We start from the raw sequence: 27543 nt of genomic DNA on the forward strand, positions 1-27543 counted from the left end.
ATAATTTCTAATGTGGTTAATGGCCATGGTCAATGATTATTTAGCTTCAGAGTATTTACATGGTCTTTTTTCTTATCATTATTTTTACCCAGTTTCTATCTTTGCATTTCTAAACTAAATTTTTGACATTTGTTTAATTTATATATATATTATCTACTAAAGAATTATCATAACCATTATATAAGGCAATTTGTTTTATAATACCTATTTCTTTGTTTAATTTACTTTTATTTTCATTATACTTTGTACAATTAATTGGTTTATTTACTATGTTTGTGTAAGTAATCATTTTTTGTGACCGTGGGTGATTTGAATATCTATGTATAGTGGCTTTGTTAGATGTGGATTTCCTATATACTAAAGTTATACATTAATTATTTTCATTAGTAATTTCAATATTAACATGTAAATAATTTATTTTTTTATTATCAATTTCAAACGTATATTTCAATCCACTAAAGTAGGAATTTAGTTTATACAAAGTGATTAAGTATAAATAAAATGTTTGAGTATAAATAAAACTAAAGTGTTCAGTAAAAATTAACTTAAAAAACTGCTTTCATACTAAAAGATACTTTTTAAACAATTCTTATTTTAATTTTTAAAATGCCAAATTAAGAGTCAAGTAGTTGTTTATATTTGTTTTTAATTTGGCACTGATGTCAAAATTCAAAGAAGTTTGAAATAAATACTATTTTTCTATATTTAATGCAGTTATAAGGTAGGGTTTCATTTAATTGTTTAAACTTTATTTTATTTGGTGTAATCTGAAATTTATATAACTTTTACAAAATATAGGATGATTTAATTACAAATAACAGAAACCAAAGAGCAAAAAAAAAAAACTTGCCTACTGATAACTTATTTACTTACTGACAATAAATATAGCAAAGACTTTTCAGTCAGTCCAGTCAAAGTTCAAGTGATGTGGTTACATTTGCATCAATGAGACAGTTAAAAAAATAATCATTATTTATGAATAGAATAAAAGTAATAAATAAATTTAAATAAAAATAATATTTTTATATATGTATTTATATATATTTTTTTTTTACATATACAAAGGTGTACACATTTCACAAATATACACTGATAAGATTAAGTACAATGAGTTAATTAGCTTGGTCAGCACATGATAAACAATATGTCATCCTTTTTTTTACAGGTACCAATTTTAATTAAAAGTGCTTATTTATTTCTGTTTAAATTTTACGTTCTTGTAACTTAAAACTGTAGAACTCAGCAATAAATTATTACATACTGTTATGTGAGGTATTATAATTTTACACTACAGAATTAGTATACACACTTCATGCCTAGATAAGTATATATATTTACTAATCATCTAATTACTAATAAATAATTACCTAATCTGCTTAAAAATGTCCTCTACTGAAGAAAGAAAATATAAATGAAGAAACTTTTTTAAAAATAATTATGCATAAATAATATTTTTTTCCTAAATAAAAAAAAAAAAAATGATTGATTTACAGTGTATAAAACTGTATAACAATTTTAAAAGAAAAAATACACTAATAGATTTATTATTTAATTACATTAAAATAAATAAATTTTGTATTAACATATTGTTCCTCTATGTCATAAATATTTTTTATGTCAAACTAGCAGAATATAGATCAGTTATTAAAAGAGTATGTTTTGTAGCAATATGGAATTACTTTTTTAATATTCTTACATCTTAAACAGTTATATGAATTTAAACATTTCATTTCATATTCTCTGATAACACTGTCAGTCTACCATCATACAGCTTCATGGTAGAACAAAATTGTCTGCTGGATGTTTGTCTAATATGATTAAGTATTATGGTTTTCAAATCAATAATTAGTAAATAAATTTTGAGAATAATAAACTGGTTGTTGTGACACAACTAACTGTTTTAAATTTATTATATTCATTAATAAAATATTCAACATTTTAAATGTTGCAAATTTTTGAAGCTGATAAAATTATGCCATTCTTTTTATTTTATTATTCGTAACAAAAAATAATTTTTAACAATAAAAGCATCCCATATTGATAAATGTTTTTAAAAAAAATTACTTAGGTTCTGGTAGTTTGACCATTTCAAGCAATAAAAATTTCATTATTAAATTATTATCCTTTTTTATAATTTAGTATTATTTAATAAAGAGCCCCATAATTCATTTATAAGTAATTTTTAATGTATATCAAAATGTTACCAGTTATTATTATTTTTGTTTTCACTATCACAAGAGTTATATTTTACTAATTAATTCAACACAATAATTACTGCTATTATAATAACCTTAGACGTTAAGCAGTATAAAAAAAAAAAAAAAAAAAAACAATACTAAGAAATTACACCTGATTGAAAATTTGAAGGCAGTTTTTGACAAAACTTACACGTATGAAAACAGTTCTTGTAAACCAGATTATAAACAAAATAATATTAAATAGTATTTTTGGATACTTAGTATTTTCTGTCACAGCAGACTTAAGTCTGCAATAAAGACTATGATTGCAGACTTCATACCTTGTAATTATATACAAATGAAATAAGAATAATGCATTTTTAGTACTTACAAAAAAGGAAAAAAGTTGTCAATATGTTTGTAGGTAATAAGATAAAGCCAAAAATGATATTTCAATAAAAGTGAGATCCTGGGCAAGGTACTAAGTGCACTTCTTTACAAAACAATAATACATATAAATAGATCACTTGGGATAACTCTGAGTAATATCTTGGAATCATGGAACAATAAATGGTAGTGACCAAAGGCATACTTAATAAACTGACACTGTCATTTAAATAATAAAAAATAAATCATTCTAAAAGAAAGAAGTGTTTATTATTAAGGTAGATACAAACCTCATGAGTTTGTTATAGAGAAAAGAAAAATGCTGGTGCATTGCTTATCTCCACTGTTTCTTTTTTTGAAAATATATATCATTTATTTACTGACCCAGGGAATTCGAGGATATCAGAATTCAGAGTGATTGATTATATTATCGAATAAAAATGTTCAGGAATAATGAATTAGTTGAAGAAAATAATAAAGATTAAATAAAATAAAAAATAATAAAGATTAATGTTCAAAAAATTTACTTATTTTAATTTATAACAATTTTTTTTTATTCACATTAAAATACATTCTAATTACAAAATTATTTTGTTTATTAATGATATAATATGAAGGAAATTTTTACATTATTAAAGGTTAATAATGTAAAAAGTAAGTAAGGCAAAATATTCGTTCAGAAAATGTCAGAGTTGAAAATAATTAGTGTCCAATTTCAGAATTAAAAATTTACAGAATGTGATCTAACAATAATAACCAATTGTACATTTGTAACAAATGTTTCAATCCCTAGGTATGAGTCATGTTTGTTATTTTGTTGATTACTGCTTAACAAAGAATCCTCTCCTGCCAAAACAAGAATAGAACCTAGATAAATGGTACAAAATAAACAAGAGATGCAGATGTTAGAGATAGTACAAAATGTCATGATTCCCAGAAATCATTCAAATGAAGGAGTAAATTAACTGATAACATTTTATTATATGAATTTGAAGCACAATCTTAACTTTCATTTTTAAGGAAGAGGTATTTTCATTTTAATTAACTTTATCAAAAGTAAATCCAATTGAATTATATTTTTAACTGTAATTTCATCATTATTAATCTATTAAACTAAAGTTGACATTATAACTAAATTAATAATCTAGTTATTTATTGGAAAAAGAAATTCACAAAAAAAGTATAAATTCTTAATAGACGGTTTATTTAGTTAATGATAAAATATACTGACTAATAATTATAATTAAATATTTCATTATAGTTTTATCACAACAAATACAAGCAGCCTTCTATGTTTTATATTCTAATACAATATTCTGAGTAAACAAAATAAGGTTAGGTTTATCAATTATTTTTCTTAAATTACAATTACGGTAGATTAAATTTATAAGCTTAGAATTATACGTGTGCTGTACATATAATATTTAAACTACATTAATGGCATGATTTATTTATTTATTTATACAGCAACTTCAATGATAAACACAATTTTTGTAACATAAACTCTGCACTATGATAATACATGAATCATCATTAAAAAATAAATAGCTCTATGGAATGAATTTTAAATAAGATATTAAATCCAAAAAAAATAATTTATGATAAATTACAGCAAATAATTTTTTTAATAATTAAGCCAATTTTTACTACTAACTGTAATACTGTATTTTTTTTTACTAGAATGCAATGTTGGCTTATGTTTAGTAATAGATAACTTCCTTGTTCAATCTTCAGTCTAAAATTTTAAATGCAAAAACACAACATCTACCTACACAAAAAGTAATAACACTTTTTTTTAATATATAATTTATGAAAATATCAAAATTTCACTAAAAATATTTAACAAAATTATTTTTATATATATATTTTTTGGTTCATTAAAACAACTTGTTTTTTTACAACCTTTTTAGAATTGACAAGATTTAAAAAACTGTTGTTGCAATTATCATTTTTTTATATATGTTAACTATGGAATTGTGTTTGGAATTCTGTTTAACAGAAAAAAGATGAAAAAATTGTAAATCAGTAAAAAATCCTCAAGAATATGATGTAAACAAATCTGTAGAATTCAATGTTGACAGAATCACTAAATCAAAATCAATGGTAAGTAGAAGAATCAATTAAATTCTCTATCCTTCTCAAGGCCAATATTTGGTAATGATTTTCAGAAAACAAACTAAACCTGGGAGACTCAATTATGTTTGATAGGAAATTATACTATACAAATTTTAGTTTAACTTTTTTCTTTTTTTTAATAAATTCTGAAAAAGTCAACTACAGTTAACTGAAGCAAATTCACTTTTTGAAGACCATCAGCTGAGAACATTAAAATAATCAATTATTGGTGGTTGAATAAATATAGTTTTTTTTTTAGATTTTTTATTAATTCTTTTTTAGATTTTTCCACTGCTGTCTTCAATAAGACAGCAGTGGAAAACCCAAAAATAGAGACTGTTCTAATTATTATAAAATACTTTTTAAAGAGAAAATAGATTATTTCAGTCTATTTTAATTTTTTTATATTATTTAACCTTTATTAAATTATTTGTTGTGGATTGACAGAATGTAGTAAGCAGGTCTTTATTTTATTTGTGATGTTTTTTCAACATTACTTTTCAACTATAATGCAATATTGGCTATATGTATGTATAGTAACAAATAATTTTCTTATTCAATTTTAATTATAAAATTATTAATACAAAAACACAGCATCTACCTACGTTATAGGTATAAATATTTTGTTCAATTTTCAATTTATACAAATGTGCATGTCATATTTTTTGTGTTTTATTGAGAAAATATGTAAATAATTATATTAATATAAATTTATATGAGAAAATTACCATATATTTTAAATACACTACTCAGTTATTGATTTTAAATCTAAGTTTTTAGTGTTTTATATAAATAAACTGTTTCTCAGTTATTAAGTTAAAGTTTACACAAACAGGAAATTGAGGGTACAAGATGTGGAAAGTATGTTGACATAAATAGTACCAAACAGAAAGTAATGGAGAAAAGCATCATACCAGATGACCATAAATCACCATTTTATGGTGCAAAAACTGACAATTTATTGAAATAAAAGAATAAAAATTAATTATGAATTTTTACCTCATAAACTCCCACATCGTATTTGACTATATTGAATGTGATAGTTTATGTATATATAAATAACATTTGTTACTTGATTTTTTTTTTAGGATAGAGTTTACATAATAAAATTAGATTTTTTTTAATCTAATTTAACCTCTTGCAGACATTACTATGAATTATAAATGAGTATATTCATACATTTACTTGTTCAAATGCCCAAGTGAATCAGTATTAAGTTTAATTTAATGAGCCAACAGTTAATATATATAAATCAATAACTTTTTTATGGTATAACAGAATTTAGTCAGAAAATAAAAACTTTAATCATCCAGTCATTTTTTTTTTAATTTCCTACATTTTCATAATATATACAAGTTTAACACTCCTTAAAATCTATAAATAAATTATCGATCTTAAAAAAAACTTTAAGATTATTATATCAAAAAATTAAACATTTAACTATTTATAAAAACAATATATAATTATTATATTGCAAAAAAAAACTTGACATTAAAAAAAATTGATTGTAATTTTACATGCAGATAGCTATTTCATGTTTTATTCATATATTGTCTGTTTGTTAGAAGTGAAAATTCTTGTAACCAATGTTGTATTAAATTGCAGTAACATTACTGCAATGCTAAGTACATGTAAAAAAGCATGAAACTGGTATTAACATGTAAAATATTTCACTTCTGCCAAGTTTTTTTTGTTGTAATGTAACAGTTAATATTTAAGCATTTGAAGGAATTAAAAACATATTTTAAATTTACAGCATAGAAAAGTTCTTGAGCAATTTTGGTAGTAAAATAAAAAAAAATAAAAAAACTATTTATTTTATGAAAAGTAAATAAATGTAAAGAACTTTCAGTACATGGAAGATATAACCAATATTTTTTTATATAATTAAGTAAGAGTTTGTTAAACACTGTCATCAAAACAATACATAGAAAGATAAATTACTGAAATCCAAAACAAATTAATGAAATAAAACAAATTAAATGTTAAATTTAGTAAGAACTCTATATATCTAATACTAAAATAAATATAATGTTAAAAATATTCCAGTTAGAACTGAAATTGAATATTCTAGTTGATAAAACATCTTCAGATTCAGCTAAAATTTTTAATTTCAATTCTATTAAAAATATGTATTTTTAGAAATAATAACAGTGTAAAATGTCTATGTTTATGCAAAATTAAGAGTGATTTTCTTATCTTAGTAGAGTTTTATTATATATAGTTGTCAACTTGAGAACTGTTTAAATTCTCCTGTACTATGATTTTAGCTATTACACAATCAATATCTATGTACCACTAGAGAGATGTACTAGGCCAACAAGTACTAATTGTACTGGCCAGATCTATTCCCCCTTTTCCACTGTAATAATATTAAGCAGTTAGAAAAATTGATTATATATCTAAAAATCATTATAATATTAAAATTAAAATAACAAATGTATTTATATTAGAACAACAAAACCTTATCTGATTCTGTATTTCAGTACTTTTTCTTTAAATAGTTTTTATTTTGGTTATTGTGTAAGATCAAGTGAAAAACTAAACACTGAGTTTGACTTCATAAATAATATTACGCAGTCAAGAGCATATAAATATTTCAAAAAAAAATTATATTGGTACAATTATAATAATTTTAATAGTAAAACTTTAATAAAATCAGAAATCACATATACTACATAAAACTGGATGGAAATAAATAATTAAGTACATTATTCAAATTAATGAATTCACCTAATCAATGAAAAAATTTTTTAAAATATAAGGAAGATATTCTTACCTTATTGATATTTATTTTATACAGGAGAATATATTTTTTAAAAGATAACTCCATCACTGGTTCTTCAATATAAAAATTCAAATTTTATTTTGGTTACATGAGTCAATATAATACAATCAGAGTTAAACTTATAAAATAGGAATGGTAGTCATAAATTTGTGTTAATAAGGTATCAGCATGTGATTGAAGTATCAATTAATTACTTAAGAATTACTTAAATAAGAATATTATTAAGAAAAGAAAATGTTCCTTAAATCTTACTGTTAACTTTTAAAATTTAAGAAAATGACATTTCTTAATTTCTTTTCAGTAAGGTATTCATGTACACACATTGTGCTGCTCTGACAGTTCCATTTCTATTCAGTTACCACAAAACCATAATTTTTGTAGCTTAGTTAACAGAGACCACAGATTTTAAAGGTGTGGTTAATTGAGATTCTTCTGCATTATTGGAAATATGTTAGTTTAATATTAGATTGTAAAATATTACATGACTGTAATTTTAAAACTGTTTCAAAGTATTATTATGACATTTACCATTTCATATAGTGGAATTCTTATTCAGATTTTACAATCCTTTATTCATAAATAAAATAATCTTATTTACATTAACATATGTGTAATAATTATATTTTATAAATACACTATTTTTTTAAATATATGTAAATTTTTTTTATGATATAAACACAATAAAAATTATATTTTTATTTCATTTATTTAACAACTTATTGTATATAATTTTGTTTTGAATAAAAATAAATATTTAATTATGCAAAGTAATATGTAATAGTAATTACAACAGGTGTTATTATGTTATACTAATTAATTACACTCTAATTTTGTTTCACTGTTTTGATTATACACACAAACACTCACACATCAAAATAATAAATAATAAAAATATTTTAGTTCTGCTTATAAATAAAATTCATATTTCTTATGATGAAGAAATAAATCAGAAACAAAATACTTACCGTAGTACTGTACTTTGTTTTTTTAAATTTACACTGTATAGAGTTGAACCATGATGAATGGACTGCCACCATAAGCTTTTCATTTAACACAATAATTCAATGTTAACATTCTTAACTCAATACTTTGTTTAAATTGGCCTTAATAAATACATTTATTGTCAAATAAAAATAAATTATAAATTATAATTTTTTTACCCCTTTAGGAAACATATTTACATAACCAATAAAACATACATTCTGGACACTTATTTACTATTTCATTAATATCAAAGAGAAAAAAAAGCTTTTTCCAAGGAAAAGATATTTATGCTGTTATATGTCTACAACTTGAACTATGTGCTGAATATAACATATAATTCTAATTTAAAATATGAAGGTAATAAACAATGTTGATTAATGATACTATGTATACATTATCAAATAAATATTTTATTTACTCAGTCAGTTTTTTCTTCTTAAGTTAACACAACTTTAGACTACTAAATATTTTGTTATCTTTAACTGCAAAAATATTTAAATACACAATATAAAGAAAAATAATTTGTTGCTTATGTCCAGAATGCATGTGTTAGGCAGTAATATTATTATAACATCAAATTTTTATTTTAATATAATAATTTAAATATTGTAATAAAACATATATAAGGAAGAAACATTTCATGTTGTGTGAATTTCCTACATTGTGCTACAGTGAGCGCACATTTAAAAAATGGATTTTCTGCACAAAAAATTTTCAATAAAATTATTGATTCTAATGTTGAACATCAACAACAGAATATGTAGTTGATTATTAAATAATCTTTAATTATATTTTATCCCTTTTTTATTCTCTTAGTTTATGCCACTCTGCAATCTGCCGTCGTGGTGAGTTACAAACTTCATTCCAGTGATGAAGTGCTGCTCCAGTACTTTTTGACCCTCCAAGCTCCAACCTTCCTATCACCTATGAGATAAAATTATGTTTTATTTTTTTTTTAAAGGAATAAACTATTGTAATAAATGTAATATTATTAAAGAATTATATTATTGTTGTTGTCGAATAATATGCCACCTTGGTTCAATACCTTGTTTAGGTTTAATTATTGTAAATATTTTATTATTTACCATTTCATTCAAATAAATAAAAGTTTTCATTTCATTTATAATATAAATTATTTTTATTATATTTGATCATAATTCATTACTCATACTTAACATTATTGTTTTAATTAATTATACATTTGTAAAACACATGATGAGTCTTTGAAGGATGGAACAAGACTGACTGAAAGTAGGGCATTAGACCAATTCAGTTAATAAGAGTAAGAAAAAAGTGAAAATTTTTATTTTAAAATTTAAAAGTCCTCCATTAATAAAATTTAAAGTTCTTCCTTTTAATAAAAAAGGAACAAATGAAACCTGAGTCTTAAAAATAGAGTACACCGGATTTCATATATTGTAACAAGACCAGTAAAACGGACCTCACTTTTTCTGTTTAGCCTCCAGAACCACCGTAAGGTATTACTTCAGAGCATGCATGAGAGTGATATGTATGAATGTAAATGAAGTGTAGTCTTGTACAGTCTCAGGTCAACCATTTCTGAGAAATGTGAAACCTAACTACCAAAGAACACCGGTATCCACGATCTAGTATTCAAATCCGTATAAAAGTAACCAACTTTGCTAGGATTTGAACATTAGAATTATTGACTTTGAAATCAGCTGATTTGCGATGACTAGTTAACTACTACACCAGCCCAGTGGGCTAATATAACGGACCTGAATAACAGATTCCTACCTATTAAGAAGAAAGTGGTAGAAAATGTAATAATGGGAGAATCCAGAAAGGGGCTAAAAGGAACCTTTTTAGTAAAGGTAACAGGTCTGTTTAACAATCACCTTTTGTAATACTGTCCGCTGACACACAATAAATAGATGTTCTTCCATGAGAAGAGTTACCGGACCCAGGTTAGGAATGCATGGGAACGAAAGGACTCGGTCAATCGTTCTAATGCTTTGAGTTAGATCCGGTCCAGCAGGTAAAGAGGATAGGGTTATAAATAATCTTGAGAAGACTATTTAAAAATGAGTACTGTGAAATGAGTCTATGCAAGACAATATGAAGTCAGTTCCGAAAGGAGAGTCTGCATGTCAGTCTGCGAGATGCAAGTCCTGCGAATCTTTCTCAGTGAGATGTTATGCTGTGAATCTGCAAGGAGGTCAGTGAAGGAACGAATTTCAAAGTGAACTAAATCGGCGCAACTAAGGCAGTGTCACAAGTAACGGTTCGGTGAGTTACTGTTAAACTATAACTGAAAGAGATAATGTACTAAATTTCATTTATAAATTGTAAAGATAGTTTATTTATGAACAGCAAAGGTATTTGCAATAAAAGAACTTTATACTTGCCTTATCTATTGTACTGTTGTAGTTAATATAATACTAGTGGTTAAAAGTGGACTAGTGGTTAAGTAATGTCTTTTGTCAATGGGACTGAATTCTGGTATTCATTATTTATCTACGTGTGAGTAAATCCTGACTTTACTTTAAATTCTGTTTTGTTTGTAATCTCTGTTTATTATTATTATTGGCATCTATGATTTTTTTTTTCTTTTGTTATTTGGGCATAGACCTCTACGGTCTATGTCCATAGACCTATACGGTCATTAGCCCTCGTCACATTCTTTAAAATAGGGTTAAAGAATGGCTTCTCAATATCAACATTTCCATTTTTGTCTCCCTTGTTTTATTTAAGCAACCATTAATCAGCCGTTAAGCAGCACGTCAGTTGCCCTAGGATGCTGTGGCAGTTTACTTCCTCCTATTATTTGTCCCATAGGATGTATCCCATTAGGGTTCCCCTGCGTTATAGGAGTAATTCGACCACCTGTTCAGGACTGCTAAAGAACCCCTTGGCGGGGAGGCTGTCCTTTCTGGTCTTGACCTACCTGGCTCCAGATATGCCTTGTGCATACACTTTGCCCTGCGCCATCTGTTCACCCTCAAGGGTCCCCCATGCCATCATTGGATATGCTCTGACTCCCCCATTCTTGCATGCAGGTTAGCCCGGGCGCTTTAAGACCCTTTTTTTCTTTTTTTTTATACATAGAATAAAATCACTTCTCTTAGAGATTTCTTACACAGCTTGAATCTCCTTATAGACTTGTTAATAGTCCACTAGCGTGCAGATATGCAACTATTTTCTCTTCATTTCAATTTCCCAAATCAGTAGAAATGTTATTTCTTAGACCGAATCTCTTTCTGAAGTCCTTATATATGGTCGACTCCCATTAGATGATTGATTGTAACTGCTTTATTACAAATGCTGCACATTGGTCTTACTAAACCGGTTAAAAAATATGAATTTGTTATTCGTGTGTGACCGATTCTAAGTTTGGTCACTGCCATTTGTTCTCGGCGAGTCAGCTTCACTTCGCTCTTCCTTTTATTTGGGGAAGTTTTAACTGAGTTTAGTTTGGTATTTAATCTTCTTCAATCATTACTCCACCGATTTCTTATTGTATGGATTAGACAATTTTAAACATCTGCCACTCCGTACAGGAATTATATCCAAGTTATTACAGACTGTCGCCTTTGTGGCACCTTCATCTGCACTTTCATTCCCTGCAATACCAGCATGCCCTGGGGTTCTTCAAATACACATCACCATCCTTATCGATTTAAAACATAAAAAATGGGCAGGATGTTTGCAGTAAGGACGTCCTTAATGTTCTTGTTCCGAATTGCAGTAAGTGCACTAGAGAGTTGGAACATATTAGCACTCTCTCTTCGCAATAGTGTAAAGATTAGCAAAACGTTTGCTGTATGGCAATAAGTTCTGCCGTATAAACACTGGCCATATCTGACAGTTTCCAAAAATGGGCTTCTCCATTTACATACATGGAGCATCCAACACCATGTTTGATTTTAGAACCGTCAGTATAAATATTAATGTATTCTTTGTAACTGCTGACGGTTGATACAAATTCCTGTTGAATGATTACTGCTATCTTCTTTTTTATTTCCTCATGAGAGAGATCCAGTCTTGTGTTTATTGCTGGTAAAAGTCATAGCGATATTTCTCTGGTAAAGCAATTTCATATTTTCTTGTCAATTTGTGATACTTTATTCTGGCTGGTCTGGAGTAGGTAGCACGATGTTCAAATAATGCAGCCAAAGGATGATTATTAAAAATTTTGTTATTTACATGGTAGGGAAGGCCCATAATTTGCTGCATATCTTAGCAATAGGATTTCTCTTCTATAATGTAGTCGCATTATTACGGCTTCCAACATTAGATTAGTCGTCGGACTTGTCCGGAATGCGCCTGTGGCATGTCTTATTCCGCTGTTATGTATTACGTCTAAATTTCGTAAATGAGACTTTCTAGCGGATGAATATGAAATACATCCGTAGTCAAGCTTCGATTTACCAATGCTTTATACAGCTTCAGTAGTATTTCTTTATCTGAACCCCAGTTGATGTTGGATAAACATTTAATAATATTTAGGGCGTTTTTGCATCTAACTCTCAAGTTTTGTATATGTAATACCCATCTAAGGGCTTTATCTAGTAATAGACCTAAAAATCGTACCTTGTCCTTGTACAGTATACGTTGGTCATCGATGGTTAAAAAAGGACTTCTGTGAGGAATTCTATACTTGCAGAAGTGTACACAGCACGTTTTCTCTGGTGAAAATTTGAATCTATTATTCTTCGCAACTTCATTGAGGGCGTTTATCGCTCGTTACAATTTGTAGTTAACTATAGCTGTAGTATTGCTGGTATACACAATTTCCAGATCAACATAAACACTTTTGCTGATTTCTGCTGGAATGGCTAATATTAGTTTAATGATGGCGGTCGTGAACAAGGTATCGCTCAATGGCTAGCCTTGTGAATTCCATTTTCCAATCTTTTTTCTGATGAATATTCATTGTTGACGCGTATTTGGAAAGTACGGTCGTTCATATAGTTGTTGAGTAAAACTGGTAGATTGCCGCGTTAAAAATAACGCGGCAATCTGCCAGCGTTATTTTTGGCATGACCAAAACCAAACTATGGTTTGGCATGACCAAACCAAAGGATCATGTAACGTAACCGATTGTTACTTTTGTTTAACAAATGTGTCTGGAATTTCTAAAAAAATCTAAATATACTTTAAATATCCTTCATTGTAATCTGCAATCAGGCCTGTACCTCACAGTGAAATTATTCCAGTTTCTCAGCCACCTGTGAATGTATGTTTCAAAAGCAACGATGAAGAATCAGGCAGTATTGAAGAAGACAACAATGATTTTGATTTTGAATTATCTTCCAATAAGCCATATCTTATATCACAAGGTGAATTAAGTGACTTGGTTAGGGATTTAAATTTATAAAAAAATCAATCTGAACTGTTAGGATCAAGACTGTAAGGTTGGAATTTACTTCAAAACAATTCAAAAATTTCGGACTTTCAAAGCCGACAAAAATAATTTTTTCAGTACTTTATTGATGAAAATAATATGGTTTATTACACAAAAATTGATGAGCTTATGTTGCTCTTAGGACAAGTTCATAAACCTGAGGACTGGATTTGAAAAAATAAATTATAAAAAACGTAGCTGGAAAAAATATTGGTGATTTGAAAGTTATAGCTATTTTGTTAGATATGCAGTTAGGCTATACTAAGTACATGTGTTTTCTTTGAAGATGGGACTGCCGAGCTAAGGATAAACATCAGGTTACCAAAGAGTGGAAGAAACGAGACAACTTAACTCTAAATAGGAAAAATATTATTCATGAGCCCTTAGTTGAACCCAAACATATTTTACTCTCCATATCAACCTAAGACTAATGAAAAATTTTGTAAAAGCAATGAAGAAGGATAGTCCCGGATTTTTTTACATCAGGCAGAAATTTCCGAATGTAAGTGAAGGAAAAATTAAAGAAGGAATATTTGTTGGTCCTCAAATTACAGAGTTGGTCAAAGATGATGTATTTAACTCAATGTTAAGTAATGTAGAAAGTGCAGCTTGGGCTTTATTAAAAAGATGTTTTGCAAAATCTTTCTTGGCAAACAAAAATCCGCCAATTACCATGATATTTTTAATAAACTTCTTACTTCATACAGAGCTATGGGATGTAATATGTCTTTGAAAATATATTTCTTCCACTCATATTTGGATTTTTTCCCAGACAACCTCGGAGACGTAAGTAACGAACACGGTTTCCACCAAGACATTTCTGTGATGGATAAAGGGAAATGGAATACTAACATGCTAGCCGATTACTGTTGGATATTAATTCGGTATGTGCCTAAGGCTATTTATAAAAGAAAACCATCATCGAAATCATTCTAACACAGGAATAGCCATGCAAAATTATAAATTTTAATTATATTTTCCTTTAATTTTTTTTAAATTTAATTTATTTATAACTAAGGGTGATAAAAAAACTTGTATTTACACATTTGTAATGTTCGCAAAAAAGTAATTCAAGAAATGGCATCAAACTTAGACAAACATTAAAAAAAAATATTTGTCTATCAGTGTTATTTATCATTTTTTCAAAACTTTTTCCTATAGTGCACGCCAAAAGAAATCGGACGATAACTATTGGGATCTTTTAAATTTTTTATCTTTCTTTGGAACTGGAACAATATGTGCTTTTTTCCACTGCTGCGGATACATTCCATTCCGCCATATCTGATTATATAGTTCTAAGAATCTACGTTTTGCAGTGGTATTCAGCTGCCTGATCATTACGTAATGAATTTTATCCGGACCAGCAGCTGTGGTGCCGGCTTTCTCCAACGTTTTCACAAATTTTTCTATTTTGAATGGTACATTACATGAATAATTCATTTCGTGAAATTTAGCAGACCTTCAAGTTATGTTTTTTGTGTTCTGAAATATTCATCGTAATTAGTCGTTTTGCTTGTTTCTTCGAAATGATTTGCAAGTAGCTCTGTAATTTCGTTTGGAGTATCTCCGACTTCATCTTCATATTGAAGACAAGTTATGGGAGCAAAGATTGCACGCCCAAAAATAGCCGTCACTTTCTTCCAAACGTCTGACACAGTGGAATTTATGTTAATGGATGACACGTATTGCTACCAGGATCGTTTTTTTATCAATCATAAATATTTTTGCATACGCTCTGTATTTTTTAAAAGCATTTAGGCTTTCTAATGGTGGATGTTTCTTAAAAGCATTATATGCTTTTTTCTTTCTTTAAATAGCTTCACTTATTTCATTGTTCCACCACGGAACGGGTCGCTTCTTGTGTTTCCCAATTGTTTTGGGAATATATCTTGATGGATTGGGATTGGGAATATATTCTTGTAAACTCAGTTACAATTTGCACCGGAAAATGATCGCTTCAATGTAGATCCTCTAAAATATGGAAAGTGTACCTCGGTGCTATCGATCCACTTTTAAGTGATAGATCTATACAGGACGTCAGGCCATCTCTGGGATTGCAAAAAGTTCCTGAACCATCATTTAAGATGACGAAATCAGAATTCAGCAAGAACTTTTCCAATTCTCTTCCACGGGGATCTACTCGATATGACCGCCAAGGAGAACTGTCTGCATTAAAGTCTCCCAACCTTAGTATTGATGGGATAATATGAACAGTCACAACATCCTTGGCCAACGAGTTTTTGAGGCTAACGATCAACGAGGTGCTTTCTGAGAAGAATGTTAGCGGCTACCTGAGGAGCATTGTGAATGACTATCTGCAAAGGAGGACGGCCACTATACGAACCGAAAATGGAGATATCGAGATAGACATATTCGGAGGAGTTCCGCAGTGGTTGGTTCTAGGACCACTCCTGTAGAACCTAGTATTCGACGGTCTTCTGAGGCTAGAATTTGAGGGCGACGTCGAATTAGAACCTTATGCTGACGATCTGGTCCTCCTTGTCGCCAGTAAAACAGAACACGATGTTAAGGAATTGGCTGCTGCGGCGATTGACAAAATACAGGGTTGGATGGCGGAGAGAGGGTTATGTCTGGCGCCTAAGAATAGAACTGCAGTGACTTTCACTGGAAGAAGGCAAATCAGGGATATTTGAGTCTGCATAGGTGATAACAATATCCCCACGTCCAGGTGTGTAAAATACCTGGGTGTGTGGTTACAGACCAATAGAAGGTTTAATGTACATTTAAACAAAGTTCAGTGATCGAGCAGAAGCCATGATGAATAGGCTAGGTAGGTTAATGAGTAATCATAGCTGGGCTCATCAAGAAGAAGTCTTATATATCGGTTGCAACATCCATCATACTTTATGCAGTGCCAGCGTGGGCAGAGGCCTTTGAAATAAAGAGAAACGAGGCCAGGGTCTCAGCGTTACAACGAAGAGTCGCTGTCAGTGTAGTATCATCTTACAAAACAGTTTCAAGAAATGCAATAGAGGTTATATCAGTTGTGCCTCCTGTTAAGCTCCGGGCACAAATGCTGCAGAGGATTTATAATGGAATGCCCAAGGATTTATAATGAAATGCCGTGCTCAGTGGAGCACGGCATAGCGGATCCTGCGGAGTCCCCGGGAGGTTTAAGGAAAGGCACCCGCTGAGGTTGCGCAATGCTAGAAAGAAGGACCAACCTCAGCGGTAAGGGGTGGTGAGACAGGGGTTTTAGGTTTCGGTAGGGTGCGGGCACACATAGGCTCTAAACAATATCTAGCCGAACCCGTGTGAGTCCGACACTCCGCTACTTGTGGGAAGTACGTAAATGGTATATCTCCGACTCATACAGAACAAACAAAACAAAGTGTTGGTGGGGGAAGCTCAGCAATTAAACGTGTAATGTCATTCTCCTTCCGATCAAAATTGGTCAGGTATATACTGCAGATAGTAATATGAAGCGGACGCTTTATTCTGATTGCTTCCGCTTGCAAATTTGTATTTATTTCAACCGCTTTGGTGGTAGCTCTAGTCGATGTTAATATGGCTACGCCACCTCTTAACTCTTATATTTGGCGGTTGATTTCACCGAAATGTATTGTATCTTCTTAATTGGAAATTTTCATTTCGGAAGAAACGTGTTTCTTGCAGGCATATACAAATTGGGTCTACATCATGTACCAAGCGTTGGAGCTCATGGATGTTTGACAAACATCCATTGATGTGCCATTGAAAAATCGATTCGCTAATATTTAATTAGTTTATTGTCTGGGATTGCCTTTCGGCCATCCGCTTATCCTGTTCTTTTCCATTTTACGAACAGCTTTGTGTTCGTTAGGAATGTCATAGCCAGTATAGCTCCCGACCTCCGAATCGGAGACCATTAAAGCCGCGGATAACGACGGACATGGATTGGTGCTTGGTTTAGACACCGATTGTGAGGCGGGAACTTGAGAGACCCCCGACACAAGAGCCGCCTCAGGCACGGGGGAAACAGGCTCTCCTGTGGTGTTTTTTGTGGCCTCTGTGGTATAGAGACCACAAAAAACCTCCTGCAACAACGGTTGCAGGAGGTTTGGGAACCTCCGTAGAAAACTACAAGCAGTCTCTTCCTCAAACCATCAGCCAATATTTCACTTAAGCAGATTTGGACCTCTGGCTTGGTTACTATTTTCTTCTGTTCTAGAACACCTTTGTTCTTCGTCGAGGTATCATCAAAAGGCTGTATTTTTATCGATGGCTTTATAATTTCTTTGTGAGTGTGAGATTTCATTTTCGTTTCTGTAAATCTCTCAGTCATATCAGCCAAAGCGGGCGAAAGTTTGCCAATAAGCTGGTTTGCAACGACAGCAGCTGGAGCAGGAGCAGGAAAAATAGCCAAGCCTGAGCGTAAGTTATTGCTGCTCTAGGCTTGCGGGCATTTTTAATTTTCTTTACCTCAAGGTAGCTGACTTCCTGCAGGGTTTTGAATTCCTGCACAGCTACTTCATCTTTGTAAACAGGACAGTTTCTTGATCTGCATGAATGCTGTATTCTGCGGTTTATACATGAAGGAGGATCCTTACATGGCTTACCTTCATGAACCCCTTCACCAAACACGCATATTTGCAGTCCCTCGCATTAAGCAGCGGTGTGGCCAAAATGTTGGCACTTGAAGCACCGAATTCGTTGTGGTACAAATGTCCGCACATCTAATCTGTGAATTCCTACACATACTTTCTCTGGCAGGGTTGGTCTATTAAAGGTGAGGACATGAGAAGCAGAAGGTAGAACTTCGCCGTTTCTTCTCATGTTTAATCTCCAGCGCTCTATTTCTCCTTGTGGTGTCAGTTCCAACACTATTTCCTGCTCTGTACAATTCAGCAGATCCCGACAGACCATAATACCCTTTGATGTATTGAGTGTGCTGTGCGGATCGACGTGTACAGCAAATTCGCCAATATTCTAAGCCCTAGGATCTTCTGCAACTTGCATCATTAGTCGTCTCTACATAAAGACCATTATATGTTTATCTGATCTCTTTAACTGGGCCTCCAGCACATTTACTTATTTTTCGAGTAATAAGAAAAGGACTTTCAAAAACTTTCCATCAGCTCTTGTAATTACAAAATATTTTGGTTTGAGTTACTCTTGAATAAAGCTCTCTGCAAACTTTTGACCTTATTTTCCATTCTTGTCTCAAAGCTCTTTCTCCATTTTGTCTCAGGTGAAACGGCTGGTTCCAGATGAGGGTGTTTGCGTGAACCCTCTGTCACGTTTGAAGATTATTCAGGTTGATTGATATTTTATCCCTTCTGTAGTAAAGCTAGCCACCGGGGCACACCCCCACTCCAGGGCTATCAACCCTGGAGGTCCAGCCCAGTACTCCGGTGGAACCGGTATATATCCTGGGAGAGAGCGGATGCACAGTCTCGCTCTGACTCCAAGCTCTTACACACCGATGTTTTCAAGACTCCCATGCACCAACATACTTGGGCACCTTAATGACATGCTTACCATCGTGGGGAGCATGTGGACAACAGAAGCGCCTTCAATATACCTGCAATCACTTCGACTCTGGCCGCCACATTGCCAGCTCTAAAGATGGTATGAATCCATTTCATTTCCTCAATCATTAAAATTATTCATATCTGCAGGTTGCCGAAAATCCAGTCTTGTATTACAGTCCTAAGTGGAATCGGGCCAATTAAAATTCCATCTCCGAGCCCCATTAGCCAGCCATTATTATTATTATTATTTATTTTTTTTTTTTTGTATTTTACGGGCATCGATTGCTAAGGTCATTAGCCCAGTATTACCAGTATTACCATCAAGGTCGTCATATATAAGGGTGTAAAGGGCCCTTACATTTTATTTAAAAGCACAAACTACACAAAAACATTAAGACACAAAAACAACACTTAAGGGGTGTAAAGGGCCGATCTTAAAATTTGAAATAAAATTCTCAAAGAACATGAAAGTAAGAATATAAGCCTATACAATACCATTATCTCCTTCTACCTGTCTCATTTATTTATTAATTTAGCACCCTCAGGGCGACCAGAACCGCCGTTAAGCAGTATACCAGTCGCCCCAGGATGCCGTGGCAGTTGACTCCCCCTTAAATACAGTCCCGTAGGACGTAACCCATCGGGGTCCTCCCAGCGTCATAAGAGCAATCTGACCACCTGTTCAGGGCGGCCAAAAAGCCCCTCGGCGGGGAGGCTACCCTTCCCGGTCCTGACCTACTTGGCTACGGCATGCATTGCGCTTACCCATAGCCTCGTGCCCTCAGTCTTCCCTTGAGGGTCCCCCATGATATCATTGGACACACCTCGACTCACTACTCTTGAATGCAGGCAACCTGAAGTGGCCTAGGCAAGAGGGCTACCTCCCGTCGCTATACTTGCCACGCTTCGAGACTCCCTTATATATATAAGACTGCTCCTTACAGTTTGTTTAACACAGCTTTAAATTTTTCACTTTTATAGTTTATAGATTTTTACAAAGTCCACTGGCGAGTAGATAAGCAACTATCTTTCCTTCATTTCCATTATCCAGATCAGTAGCAATACCATTTCTTATCAGGAAACTCTTTCTGAGGTCCTCATATATGGTACACTCTTCTATTAGATCCTTAATTGTAAGTGTTTTATTACAAACACCGCACATTGGCCTCTCTTCGCTGGTTAACAGATATGAATTTGTTATTCGCGTGTGACCGATTCTAAGTCTGATCACAACCACTTGTTCTCGGCGAGTCAACTTCACGTCGCTTTTCCATTTATACGGAGAAGTTTTTATTGAGTTTTGTTTTGTATTTAAACTTCTCCAATCAGTATTCCACTTGTTTCTTATTATGTCAGTTAGACAGTTTTTAACATCTGCCACCCTTACAGGAATTGCATCCAAAACATCGCAGGCTGTTCCCTTTCTAGCAACTTCGTCTGCGCTTTCATTACCTGCAATACCAGCATGCCCTGGAGTCTATACAAATACACATAGCTGTCCTCGTTGGTTTAGAACGTACAAAATGGACAGAATGCTTGCAATTAGGACATCCTTAATGTTCTTGTTCCGAATTGCAACAAGTGCACTTAGAGAATCGGCAATAGCATTCTCTCTTCGCAATAGTGTTCTGTGTACCGAAGAGCTTGCTGTATGGCAGTAAGTTCTGGCGTATAGATACTGGCAATATCTGACAGTTTCCAAAAATGGGCTTCTCCATTTACATATATGGAGCATATACTGACGGTTTTAGAGCCGTCAGTATAAATTCTAATATGTTATTCGTAGCCGCTGACGGCTGCTGAAAATTCCTGTTGGATGATCACTGCTGGCTTCTTTTTTATTTCTTCCGGAGAGAGATCCAACCTCGTATTTACCGCTGGCAAGAGCCATGGCGGTAATTCTCTAGTAGAAATTGCTAGTGTCTCTGGTATAGCAATTTCATATTTTCTTCTTAATTCGTGGTACCTAATTCCGGCTGGTCTGGAATAGGTAGCACGACGTTCGTATAATGCAGCCACGGGATGATTCTTAAAAAGTTGTTATTTATATGAGCAGCTATACGCCCATACGTTTGCTGCATATCTTAACAAAAGGATCTCTCTTCTATAATGTAGTGGCATTATTCCGGCTTCGGACATTAGACTAGTCGCTGGACTTGTGCGGAAAGCGCCTGTCATATCTTATTCCGCTTTTATGAATTACGTCTAACTTCAGTCTCAATAATATCTCTTTATCTGAGCCCCAATTAATGTTCGATAAACATTTTATAATGTTAAGGGCTTTTTTGCATCTATCACTCAAGTCCTGTATATGTAATCCCCACGTAAGGGATTTATCCAATACCAGTCCTAAAAATCTCACATTGTCCTTATATTGTATTGGATTATTGCCGATTGTCAAAGTAGGACTTTGGTGAGGAATTCTCTTCCTACAGAAGTGTACACAGCACGTTTTTTCTGTTGGAAATTGGAATACATTAATCCTCGCAACTTCGCTTAGAACGTCAATTGCCCGTTGTAATTTGTATTTCACCAAAGCTGTCTTGTTGCTGGCATACACAATTGTCAAATCATCAACATATTTTTCGCTTTTGTTGATTTCTACTGGAATGGCTAATATCAATTTATTAATGGCGATGGTAAATAAGGTACCGCTCAGCGGTGAACCTTGTGGTATGCCATTTTCCAAGCTTCTTTCAGATGAATATTCATTGTTGACGCGTACTTGGAAAGTACGGTCGTTCATACAGTTGCTGAGTAAAACTGGCAGATTGCCACGAATGCCCCATTCATGTATCTGGAGCTTTACTCCACGTCGCTAGGTCATATCGAAAGCCTTCTGGAGATCAAAGAAGACTCCGACACAATGCTTCCTTGTAATAAAGCTGTTGTATATAATATTCTCTAAGTTGATCATTTGATCGGTGGTAGAATGGTATTGTCGAAAACCTGCTTGTTATGGTGATATCAGATTTTCTTTTTCTAAAAGCCAAACGAGTCGATTATTAATAATTTTTTCAAGTATTTTCCCATAGCGCACGTCAAAGAAATAGGACGGTAGCTATTGTGATCTGATAAATTTTTTTTTTCTTTCGTTCTGGAACAATATGTTCTTTTTCCACTGCTGCGGATACATTCCATTCCGCCATATCTGATTATATAGTTCTACGTTTTGCAGTGGTATTCAGCTGCCTGATCATTACATAATGAATTTCATCCGGACCAGCAGCTGTGGTGCCGGCTTTCTCCAACGTTTTCACAAATTTTTCTATTTTGAATGGTACATTACATGAATAATTCATTTCGTGAAATTTAGCAGACCTTCAAGTTATGTTTTTTGTGTTCTGAAATATTCATCGTAATTAGTCGTTTTGCTTGTTTCTTCGAAATGATTTGCAAGTAGCTCTGTAATTTCGTTTGGAGTATCTCCGACTTCATCTTCATATTGAAGACAAGTTATGGGAGCAAAGCTTGCACGCCCAAAAAATAGCCCTCACTTTCTCCCAACGTCTGACACAGTGGAATTTATGTTAATGGATGACACGTATTGCTGCCAGGATCGTTTTTTTAGCAATCATAAATATTTTTGCATACGCTCTGTGTTTTTTTAAAGGCATTTAGGCTTTCTAATGGTGGATGTTTCTTAAAAGCGTTATACGCTTTTTTTCTTTCTTTAAATAGCTTCACTTTTTTCATTGTTCCACCACGGAACGGGTCACTTAGTAAGTTTCTCAGATGTTTTGGGAATATATCTCGATGCCGATTCAAGTATCGCATTTGTTATAGCGTCGACATCGTCTCCGATAACTCCAGTTGTTTCGGGGAGTATCGTCTTAGCTGTGAAGCTCTTCCAATCTGCCATATCAAACAACCATCTTTTAGAGATGGGGTATATTTTCCTTGTAACATCAGTTATAATTTGCACCGGGAAATGATCGCTTCCATGCAAATCGTCTAAAACATGGAAGGTGTACCTCGGTGCTATCGATCCGCTTATGAGTGCAAGATCTGTACAGAACGTCGATCTATCTCTGGCATTGAAAAAGGTCCCTGACCCATCGCTTAAAAGAATAAGTTCGTAATTCATCTGGAACCTTTCCAATTCTCTTCCGCGGGGATCTACTCGAATCTACTCGAAAGAGAATTATGAGCATTAAAATCACCCACTAGTAGAACAGGTGGGAGAAGCTCAGAAATTAATCGCGCTATGTCATCCTCCTTCCAATCAAAATTCGGCAAGTATATGCTGCAGACAGTGATCTGAAGCGGACGCTTCATTCTAATGGCGACCGCTTGTAGGTTTGTATTTAGATTAACCGCTTCGGCGGTAGCTCTAGTCGTTGTTAATATGGTTACTCCACTCTTATACTTGGTGGTTGATCTCGCCGAAATACATCATATCCTCTTAATTTAAAATGTTCATTTCGGCAGAAATGTGTTTGTTGCAGACATATACAAATCGGGTCTACATCATGTACCAAGCGTTAGAGCTCATGGATGTTTGAAAGACAACCATTAATCTTCCATTGTACAATCGACTCGCTAATTTTAAATTGAATTATAGCCTAGGTTTACCTTTCGGCCACCTTTTTTCTTTTTTTCTTCATATTGCGAACAGCTTCGTGTTCGCGGAGAACGTCGTCGCCCGTATAGCTTCCGGTCTCAGAATCGGAGACCACCGAAGCCACCGACGATGACGGACATGGATCGGCGCCGGTTTCAGGCGCCGATTGAGAGGCGGCGACCTGGCCGACCCCCGACACGGGTATCGCACCAGTCACCGTCCGTGGAAGGGGGAACACTTGCACCCCTTGTTGGTTTTTTGTGGCCTCTGTGGTTTAGACGCCACCTCAATTGCAGATGGCTTGGGAGCCTCCATAACAGACTCTGTAGCAATCACTTTCTTCCTGTCATCATCAAGTATCTCGCTAAGACCGATTTGGCATTCTGGTTTGGCGTCCGTTTTCTTCTATACAGAAGCAGCTTTCTGTTTTGGAGATTTCTCTTCAGGAGGCTGTACGACTACCTTTGGCTTAACAGCTTCTTTACTGCTGAAAGGCTTCATTTTGTTTTCGACGATCCTTTCAATTAAGCCAGCCAAAGTGGGCGCAAGTTTGTTAATGATTTGAGCCTCATCAACAGCAACTGGAGCAGGAGCAGTCTTAAAGTAGCTTCGAAGTAGCTGACTTTTTTCAGAGTTTTTACTTCCTGCACAGCCACCTCGTCTTTGTAGACAGGACAGTTACTGGATCTACAAGAATGCTGTCCTTTGCAATTAATACATGTAGGAGGCTCCTTGCACGGCTCTCCTTCATGTACCTCATCACCGCACACGCATATTTGCGGTCTTTCACACCTAACAGCGGTGTGGCCAAAGAGTTGGTATTTAAAACATCTCATTCGCTGTGGGACAAATGCCTGCACATCCAATCGATGAATTCCCGCTCTTATCTTCTCCGGCAAAGTTGGCCGGTTAAAAGTAAGAACATGAGAGGCTGAAGGTAGGACTTCGCCATTCCTTCTCATGCGGAATGTACTCTAGTACTCTAGTACTCTAGTACTAGAGTACTCCTGCAGTGCTAACTCTTCAATAATTTCCTGCTCCGTACAGTTTAAAAGATCCCGACAGACCACAACACCCCTTGAGGTGTTGAGCTTGCCGTGGGGATCGACGCGTACTAGCAACAACATTGCTGAGAATAAATATCCCATTCTAAAAGGTAGTTAGAACTTCTATCACACTTCATCATAATGTACACAATGCAGAAGAAAGTGAAACTGTTATAGAGGGCTGTGAATTTTTTATAGGAATACAACAAACTGTTACATGTATTAAGAAGTTACATAGGAGGCATCAAAGAAATCTGTGACTATGCAATAGGATATGTCCAGCTTCAAAATGGAGACTAAATTGAGATCATTCAAAAATTTTCAGTTTGTCTACTTTAAAGAACAAAAGTTATAGCCAGATTAGATTACATTCTATGATGAGGAGGCTGGCTTTATCCAGAAGGCACCTTAGCTGATAGTTTGGTTTTTGTGCAATCTCTGAAAGAGAAACTGAGGCTCTGAATAGTTTCACAGACAACAAAGGTTGCTAATATATAAAGAAGTGATTGCCATGTTAACAACTAGAAGGTGACACCATAATGCCAAGATGAATCCGACTAGCAGCTGATGCAATTTCCACTGCTCTCATCCAAGAAAGAAGGAGTAGGCTAAGAAAAAGGGAGGAAGAGGATGACCAATTCATACAGGGTTTGTCTTTGATAATGGTAATTCAAAGTAGATTACCATTTTACCCAAGACCCAAGCTATATCCCTTCATGGTAGATAAATACTGCTGATGCTTACAATAAGCACTGTATAATAATAATAATGCTAATAAATACTACTAATACGTCTGATATGCTTCTACATGTATTTTAATGAGGAAAGAAGTGAATGAAAAGATCCCACATCCTTACCTTGCACCAAACCTGAGAAGGCAAGCTAAATTAGAAGCTAAAATACCAAAATGTACGTCAAGGAAACAGGAATTTTATATTAATACTGCAGTGGTCACATGGTTCAGGAATACGCGGTTGATCACACAGAGCAGTATTGTAATCCATGAGGATTTATTTCAGTCCAAAATTTTTTTAAAATGAACTTTAACGAAGTTGGCGAAGTTGGGGTTGTGAAAACAAAGTAAAACATAAATTTTAATATAACTTTCAACTAATTATATTGAAAATTATAATTATTATTAGCAAAAAACAAAACTTATGATGTTTAGAACACAAATTTACTTGAAAACTCCAAAATAGATTACATATTTAGAATAAAAATAAAACACTGACAAAAGATACTTTGCTGCCATAATTTATGTAAGTTTAAAATATTTATATTGAAAATATTATAACTATTACTAAAAATCAAAAGCAGGTGTAATATTGAAACATGGTGTTCGTGATGTAGGTGGACCTGGGTTCTAAAAAACAGTGAGTTGGTTCTGCCTTTTTTTGCCAACCAATATAGAACTCATGTCTATCAAGATGAGATTGAGGACTTTGCTCTTCTACAGGAGTACTTTCTTTTTCTATTTCTATATTTTAAGCTACCTCATGAATGTTCTCTGTCCCTATTCTGAACTGTTTCTTCATCCAAAAACTTTCTCAACTTCATATGGGTCTTCAGTACCAATTACATTTTCACTGACACATTCGGTCTCTTCCAACCACTGTTGTATCTGTTCCTGATCACATTCTGACATTTTCAATACAAGTACAACACTATACAAATATAATGAAAAATTGAAAATAACTGATTTCTAAAACTGAGATCCAGTTATTACATAATTGGTCATGCGGAGTACAATAGTAATTCAAGGGCAAACAAAAACACTCAACACATATACACTATGTCAGCAATGCTGACATATGTCAGAATGCTGAAACTGCACTGACACATCTGGTGGTAGTGATGGAAAGGTAGATGACCACTCAATGTCATACATACTGCCAACTGCTCGTGGCGGCTAAAACAGAATGCATGGATTACAATAATAATCCGCACGACCACTCTAGTGTTAAGACCATTACTTGTAATGGATAATTACTATATAAGAAGAATGATCTTGGTTAAATTGAATGTGATTTCTAATGTTTATAATTTTTTATAAGTCACTGTATTATTGAATGCCATTTGTGAGAAAGTGTATGTGATATGTAAAATCATATTTGCATGTGTTAGAATTTTTTATGAATGGGTTATGGTATAAGTGAAGGATACAGAAAAAATATATTATAAATATAGACTACAGACAAATTATGCTAATAATACTTGGAAGTTGACAAAGTTATGGAATAATAAGAATCAAAAAAATCTTTATGTTAGTTGTTAACATACTATGTCTGTAACTATGAATTAACTTACTAACTAGAAAAAAATATGATAAAATTCATCATTAAACAGCTCTATTCAAATTAACAAATAATAAGTACTTATTAAATTAAAAAAATAGTTGTTAATTACCTCATTTTTTGTGACTCTATCCCAATCAAGTAACATAAATTCCAAATGAACATTATCTAACCCATCTGCTCCGGCAGGAATCTCAAAAACAAAACTTTCATTAAATACAGGGTTCAGTGTTCTCTTCTTAACATGTGTTTTCTTTTTGGCTATTCGCTGTCCATTACACAGTAGATACATCTTTACATATGGGTCTAAAAAAAGTAAAACGTAATGTTTATTATCATACAAAAC

At 32.9% G+C, this 27543-nt stretch overlaps 1 protein-coding gene across 1 annotated transcript in view; it reads right to left on the bottom strand.

Moving 5' to 3' along the window:
• Nucleotides 1–8208: 8208 nt before the first annotated feature.
• Syt4 (Synaptotagmin 4) overlaps nucleotides 8209–27543 on the bottom strand; it is a 367686-nt gene continuing 348351 nt past the window's right edge. Inside the window, exons 8-9 of the mRNA XM_075354746.1 lie at nucleotides 27310–27503; nucleotides 8209–9375 (exon numbers count right to left, since the gene is read on the bottom strand). Coding sequence (XP_075210861.1) covers nucleotides 9256–9375; nucleotides 27310–27503 — 314 coding nt within the window. The 3' untranslated portion in view covers nucleotides 8209–9255. The remainder of the gene's footprint in view (nucleotides 9376–27309; nucleotides 27504–27543) is intronic.

This window comes from Lycorma delicatula, chromosome 1 (genome assembly GCF_047948215.1).
Source record: "Lycorma delicatula isolate Av1 chromosome 1, ASM4794821v1, whole genome shotgun sequence".
Classification (NCBI taxonomy): domain Eukaryota; kingdom Metazoa; phylum Arthropoda; class Insecta; order Hemiptera; family Fulgoridae; genus Lycorma; species Lycorma delicatula.